The 7,372-nt window shown below is 50.3% G+C and overlaps 1 protein-coding gene across 1 annotated transcript; it reads right to left on the bottom strand.

Annotated features, from left to right (window-relative positions):
* Nucleotides 1–220: 220 nt before the first annotated feature.
* Nucleotides 221–3,984, bottom strand: LOC138734294 (olfactory receptor 14C36-like). The gene is made up of 2 exons (XM_069881906.1): nt 3,933–3,984; nt 221–1,197 (listed from the first exon to the last, which is right to left on the bottom strand). The coding sequence occupies exon 2, from the start codon at nt 1,172–1,174 to the stop codon at nt 221–223; it is 954 nt and encodes a 317-aa protein (XP_069738007.1). The 5' UTR covers nt 1,175–1,197; nt 3,933–3,984.
* Between the last annotated feature and the right edge of the window lie 3,388 nt (nt 3,985–7,372).

Genomic DNA, 7,372 nt, shown 5'->3' with positions numbered 1-7,372 from the left:
CTAATAACTCATTTTAACGATCTCATTTTTAAGGCCCAAAGTCTGATTTTGAATTTCCAGGCCCAAGTTTGAGGGACCAAATTTTATTTCTAGGTTCCAAAAGCTCATGTTTATCTTCCAATGCCTCTTGCAAAGAAGAAAGCCTTGTGTTTCAAATTATCCACCAAAATCAAAGAATATAGAAGGCAAGACGGGCCCACAGTGAGTTACATTAGATCTGCTATGCAGAAGCCTGGAAATTTATTGCTTGATAGAACCATCCAGTTATCACTTTCCACACGGCATCCTTGAGCTGCTGATTCCTCAGGCTGTAGATGAGGGGGTTCAATGCCGGAGGCACCACTGCATAGAGAAGTGACACAACCAAGTCCAGGGATGGAGAGGAGATGGAGTGAGGGTTCAAGTAGGCAAACCCTGCAGTGTTGATAAACAAGGACACTACGGCCAGGTGAGGGATGCACGTGGAGAAGGCTTTGTGCCGTCCCTGCTCAGAGGGGATCCTCAGCACAGCCCTGAAGATCTGCACATAGGACACCACAATGAAAACAAAACATCCAGATGCTAAACAGGCACCAAACACCAGAAGCCCAACCTCCCTGAGGTAGGAATCTGAGCAGGAGAGCTTGAGGATCTGGGGGATTTCACAGAAGAACTGGTCCACAGCATTACCCTGGCAGAGGGGCAGGGAAAATGTATTGGCCGTGTTCAGCAAAGCAGTGAGAAACCCAGCGCCCCAGGCAGCTGTTGCCATGTGGACACAAGCCCTGCTGCCCAGGAGGGTCCCGTAGTGCAGGGGTTTGCAGATGGCAACGTAGCGGTCGTAGGACATGATGGTGAGGAGAAAATACTCTGCTGAAATAAAAACCAGAAACATAAAGACCTGAGCAACACATCCTGAGTAGGAGATGGCCCTGGTGTCCCAAAGGGAATCGGCCATAGATTTGGGGACAATGGTGGAGATGGAACCCAGGTCGAGGATGGAGAGGTTGAGGAGGAAGAAGTACATGGGGGTGTGGAGGTGGTGGTCACAGGCGATGGTGGTGATGATGAGGCCGTTGCCCAGGAGGGCAGCCAGGTAGATGCCCAGGAAGAGGCAGAAGTGCAAGAGCTGCAGCTCCCATGTGTCTGCGAATGCCAGGAGGAGGAACTGGGTGATGGAGCTGCTGTTGGACATCTGCTGCCTCTGGACATGGAACACTGTCAGAACGGAAAGGATAGGGACAAGTTAGGGGAGAATTCCCTGCACAAAATCAAAGACATTTCCCTTTCCCCTCCCCTGCTTCAAACAGTGCAGATCAGTGCAGAGGGAGGAGAGCTACTCTTTTCTTTCTCTTGTTCCCTGCTGCTCTGGGCTTGAACCTTTCAGAGGCAGAGTAATCACCCTTTCATATTCACCCTAAAAGCCACCAGGATCTGCTGAAAGCAGACAAATCAACTGCCAAGCAGAGTGTCCAACCCTTTCTCGAGGTCTCCGCATTCCACTTTCAGCCCGGGACACACACAGCTCATTTCACAAACCCAACATCATTTCCTTGGCTGGGACATCTCTGTCCTTTTCCACAGACATGCAGGTAACACAAAGGTGCAATGGGACAAGTTTGCAACCTTAAGAACTGCTTAGTGCTTGGGGGAAAACATCTAGGAAAGCCAAGTGTCCTAATGATATAGTGTCCTAATATCTCACTACAGAAGAGTCTGTTAATTCCTCAGGAATGCACTGCCCACAGCCCCACAGAGGATCAGTGCCTGACTCTGCAACTCCTATCCCCAGAGAGCCTGGCAGCGAGAACAAGAAAGAAATATCAAGGACAGAGACAAGGGAAGGAACAGGGAGAAATAGAGTGAGGGTCTGGCTAAGAGAGGCCAAGGCAGAGAAGTTCCCTTTCCCCAGCTGTACTCGCCCCTTCCCAGACACCAACCTTGCCAGGCAGTTGCTCTCAGGCCCTGGGCTCTGGAGAGGGCACTGGAGCTGTGGCTGCAGAGGAGGGGGCTCAGCCTTGGAGCCCAGAGCCCTGAGGGCAGAGGCTTTGCTGGGTGGGAGAGGAGGCAAGGGGGCTTGCTCAGAGGAAGGGTCAGCACTGCAGGGGAGAGAATCATAGAATAACCGGGTTGGAAGAGACCCACCGGATCATCGATTCCAACCATTCCTATCAAACAGTAAACCATGTCCCTCAGCACCTCATCCACCTGTGCCTTAAACACCTCCAGGGAAGGTGACTCAACCCCCTCCCTGGGCAGCCTGTTCCAGTGCCCAATGACCCTTTCCATGAAAAATATTTTCCTAATGTCCAGCCTAAATCTCCCCTGGTGGAGCTTGAGGCCATTCCCTCTTGTCCTGTCCCCTGTCACTTGGGAGAAGAGGCCAGCACCCTCCTCTCCACAACCTCCTTTCAGGGAGTTATAGATAGCAATGAGGTCTCTCCTCAGCCTCCTCTTCTCCAGGCTAAACACCCCCAGCTCTCTCAGCCGTTCCTCATAAGGCCTGTTCTCAAGCCCCTTCACCAGCTTTGTTGCTCTTCTCTGGACTCGCTCCAAAACCTCAACATCCTTCTTGTGGTGAGGGGCCCAGAACTGAACACAGGATTCGAGGAGTGGTCTCACCAGTGCCGAGTCCAGAGGGAGAAGAACCTCCCTGGACCTGCTGGTCACGCCGTTTCTGATCCAAGCCAAGATGCCATTGGCCTTCTTGGCCACCTGGGCACACTGCTGGCTCATGTTCAGTCGCTGTCAAACAACACTCCCAGATCCCTCTCCTCCAGGCAGCTTTCCAGCCAGACTTCTCCTAGTCTGGAGCTGCTCAGGGTTGTTGTGCCCCGAGTGCAGGACCCGGCATTTGGCCTTGTTAAACCTCATCCCATTGGACTCAGCCCAGCAGTCCAGCCTGTTCAGATCACACAGAACTCTCTGGACTCTCCCTCACACATCATCTCTGTTTAGAATTTCCTCTCATTCCCTGATCCTACCTCTTCTGCCTGGGGAATTCCCTTCTTGAAGGTTTTTCCCTGTCCCCTGTCTCTTCCCTGCTCACAGACCCCATCCCAGACTCTGGGCACTCCCCTACACAAACCTGCCCATTTACAGGGCACTGCCTGGGTGCAGGATCCTGTTTGGAGGTTCCAAATGGCAGAGGAACTTGATGGTTCTATCACAGGTGATGCTGGTGCATGGGCAGAGGAGTGGCTGCAGACACTTTAGGAGGCTGTTAGCAGAGCTACTGACCACTCAAGGACACGTCTTAAGAGTCTCAAGTACTTGTTCAAACTTGAAAAGTGCTTTTCCATTTCTCTTTCCCCCCCCTCCTCCTGTCACTGACCTCAGAAGAGGAAACTGAAAACACAGGCTCAGGAAATCTCTTTCTCTTCCTCTGGAAATCTCCCCTGGGAAGTTTCTCGGGTCTGACCTAGACCTGGGAGCATCCCTGATGCACAGAGAACCCTCTTTACAGCAGAAGGATCCTGCCCTGTCCTGCCGGGGGTCGCTCCTTCCGCCACAGCGCCAGGGGCAGCTCCTGGGGAAGCTGAACACTGATCTTGGCAGGCGGCAGAGTCCCTGCCCCACACCCAGAGCCTGGGGTGCAGGGACCCAGCTCTCAAGGACAGCCCAGGACACTCCTGGCTGCACCCCCTGGCTTCACAGCCCTTCCAAACTGCTTCACAATAGCCCCCTCCTCACAGATCCCATGAGCTGGGGGGTGTGACAGCTTTAGGAGATGTCACCAGCAACTACACCTGCTTTGCCCTGCACCGAGGCTTACTATGTCCAGGATTGCAAAGATTTCTCCTCCAGCCAGCTCCCAGTCATCCTTCTGACCACCTTTAAGCTCTCTGTGCCTTGATTGTCTCTCTGAGAAACCCTGGGAGTTCCCTTCTTGCTGTCTTTGCAGAGGAGCTGCTCCTGGCCAGAGCTCCCTCTTTGTAGCTCTTCCCACTTGCCCTGAGCTCCCTCAGTCCCAGGAGCCCAGCCCAGCTCAGCAGCAGAGGAGCAGCCCAGGACATTTTAATGACCCCTCTGGTGGGTTTGATGCTGAGTCCATGAATCTGACACCCTGAGAGGAAGTGGAACAAAATGTCAAGAAGTAGAACACAAATTCAGGCTCCAAAGTTTCTTGTAGTGTTAATGGTTCCCACTGAGGGCACTGCTGAGAAAGCATCTCCAGGGCCCAGTTAGAGGAGAAAATTGAAGGCAGTGATGAAAGATTGAGAAAAGCAAGGTGGCTCTGATGTTGAGTCAATCTGCATGTGTTTCATTAAACCAAAGGGTCAAGCCATGACCCTATAAAGAAATGGCCAAGTCCTGTTCCCCAGACCCTGGGAAGGGAGGTCCAGTCCCTCACTCATTCCTCAGAGCTCTTCCTGGGTAGTGGGATGTGAGTGTGTTCAATGCCAAGGTCTGGACTGTAGAAAAACACTCCCAGGCTCCTGGGTGGGGATGAGGAGGCCATGAGACCCTGGTGCTGTAAGGATGAGGTGTTTCCTCACTGGCATCAGTCTCAGAGACAACAGCCAAAGCCAAGGAGAGGACGACTTTGGCTCTTTTGTGGGCTTTCACCGCCCCCCCCCCCAAAAAAAAGATGAATAAAAAATTAAAATTATCAAAATCTGTGCTTGGAGTACAAAGCTCTTTAGTTTTGTATCAAAAGGAGTTGAATTTGTGGAGGCAAAAGTCTGGTAAAGACTTAACATTGGAGAAATTTTTTAATGCTGGTTTGGAAAGAATAGCTGATTTATTTCTGGAAGGAAAGGAATCTGACTAAGTGGATTCTTGACGGACGAGGAATTAAATATTGACAAAACAAACGCGCTGCTGGTGAGATTGGGAAGAGCGTGATGAATGTCTCAGAAACTCAAACCCAAACTTAAAACCTCTCTGGAACCCTCGCTCGAACCCAAACGACACAGTAATTTCACATAATTCCATTGTTACAATCGTAATACCTTCAGATAAAAAACCAAACCAAATCACAAACCAAACAAACCCCCCAAAAAACCCCAAAATGCAAATGTGATTATAGAGGCAGCACAACTGGGACTGATGAGCATCTTGTATCACCTTGTAATACCAGTTCTAGACTTGGGAGCATAAGGAACTGCCCACAGCTTCCTCATGATCTACAGACACCACTGTGTGCCACCCAAGTCAGACCTTTGAGTCAAATGAACCACTTTTCAGTTCTTATTTACTTATTTTATTGTGATTGAGATACCCAGGCTATGGACAGGCGGTTCCTCATGCATTAGCTCCTCTGACTCCTGTTTGTCCCCACACTGACAGTCCTACGTGTCTCGCAGAAGGAATCTAACACCCCACAATTCCTAGATCTGCCCATGGCTGCTCCAATCCATACTGTTGCGTCTTCATAGCCGTTCTTATCTGGGGATCCTGGTGGGAAAAGGCCTTATTGTCCTGATCCTGGCAGTGTTGGACACGCTAAGAAGATCTCCTTTTGGTTGATGGGATTCAGAATAGGAAGTCAATGACCGCATGAACCCTCAGAAAAGGACAGGAAGGGTTGTTTGAGTTTGTGGCTATTGCTGAAGGCTTCCTTGGTCAGAATCCAATGTTTTAGGCACTGAGGCAACACCAGTACAAATGTAGATACCCAGAGTGGAGGGACGGGACTCAGTCCTTCTCACCTTTGGTGGAACAAGGAAGCCTCAAGGGCAGGGAAGGACACAGTTGTACAGAAGGTTCCTCTTTACCATGAGAGTCACTGGGGCTGCAAAGGCAAACTGCACACTTCCCAGTCACCAGCAAAGAAAGAAATGGAGCAAAAAAACCCCAATAATCAAGCACCTACTCCTCAGGAAGGGTGTTCTGAGCTCTGGTGCCCTGAAGGGTATGTTCTGAGAACACTTTGGGGCCATGACAAGGGAGTTCAGGGAAGTAAGGGAACCCCTGGAGACATGACAAGGTCATCTCTTCACAGCAGAAGGGAGAGAAATCCTTTCTGGTTCAGTCAGATCAGTTGGATAGGCTGAGATTTGAGGAGCATCTCAAGAGCAAAAGCACAGCCACACAGCAGACACAGACCAAGACCCAGGAGGGCATTACAAGCGATACCAAACTTCTACAATTTCCCCTCTATAGCAGTCAAAAAAAGATGGAAAATTGCAGAGTTCACAACAAACACATTCCCATGTGGCATCGGCAAAGCTTCTGCAATTATGAATGAAAACCCAGCACAATCCATGAAAGGCATTGATAGATGTGTTTATGCCTTGGGTTCGATGTCTCCAGTGAGTGAGGCACAGCGCAGCTGCACAAGTAAGTACCAAGTTCCTTCTCTGGATCTCAGGATCACACGTTCAGGAAGGTGCCTTTTCACACTTGTAGGGTGCTCAGCATCACTTCTGTCCCTTAGGCAGGCAATGTGTTCGGCAGGGCACTGGGTCTCTTTGCAGTTTGTAGCTCAAGGGGAGGAAAAGGTGCTCAGTGATCACTGTTCTCTGTCTCCAAGGGCTGCCTCGGGCAGAGCCAATGTGGAGGCTGCACAGCAGATTCCGAGACAAGGAGGGGATTCAGTGGCCCAAGACTAATTGCAAGGGGAAAGGCTGATGATTTCTTTCACTCTCCAAGCTGGCTGCACACAAACAGCTCCCACGACCATGGCAGCTCCGGAAGAAAGTCCAGAAGTCTTTGAAAGTGCTCCGCTTGCAACAGCCAACGTTGTGCCAGTGAGCATCTCCCAGTTTACAAGAGCAGGGAATCCCATTCCCTTGCCTGTGCGCTGTTCAACCTTCCAGCACAAACGTTCCCAAATCCTTCTAGAAGGAGTGTCTGAATGTGCTGGATCCTCGTGCTATGAAGCACTTGTCCAAATATGCTTGGTACCCTTGAGGGAAGGGATGCGACCAGAGGGACTTTGGCAGGCTGGAGCAGTGAGCCCGTGTGACCCTCATGGGGTTCAACAAGGCCGGGTGAAGGGTCCTGCGCCTGGGTCAGGGAAATCCTGGAGTTGTTCAGGCTCAAGAAGAAAAGGCTCCTGGGAGACCCTGTTGCAGCCTTTCAATATCTGAAGGGGCTTATTATGATAAAGATGCCAAAATAGCCACAGACATAACAAATGTCACTTATTTCACAATAGTCACAGACATCACAGGCATCACAAATATCATTGATGTCATAATCGTCACAGACGTCACAGACGTCACAGATGTCACAGATGTCACAATACACACAGGCTTAAAAAGTGACTGATGTCACAATTGTCACAGATGTAACATATGTCACTGATGTCACAATCATTACAGATGTTCACTGAGGTGCCTATAGTCACAGATGTCACAGACGTCACTGATGTCACAATAGTCACAGGCATTAAAGATGTCAGAGATGTAACATACCTCACATACTTCCCAGACATCACAGACGA

This window comes from Phaenicophaeus curvirostris, unplaced genomic scaffold (genome assembly GCF_032191515.1).
Source record: "Phaenicophaeus curvirostris isolate KB17595 unplaced genomic scaffold, BPBGC_Pcur_1.0 scaffold_71, whole genome shotgun sequence".
NCBI lineage: Eukaryota > Metazoa > Chordata > Aves > Cuculiformes > Cuculidae > Phaenicophaeus > Phaenicophaeus curvirostris.
Note: the sequence above shows the minus strand (reverse complement) of the source record. Positions and strands in the feature narration are given on the sequence as shown.

What these genes read in the sequence shown, in the direction of transcription:
- LOC138734294 (XM_069881906.1), bottom strand. Translation starts at nt 1,174, where the DNA reads ATGTCCAACAGCAGCTCCATCACCCAGTTCCTCCTCCTGGCATTCGCA.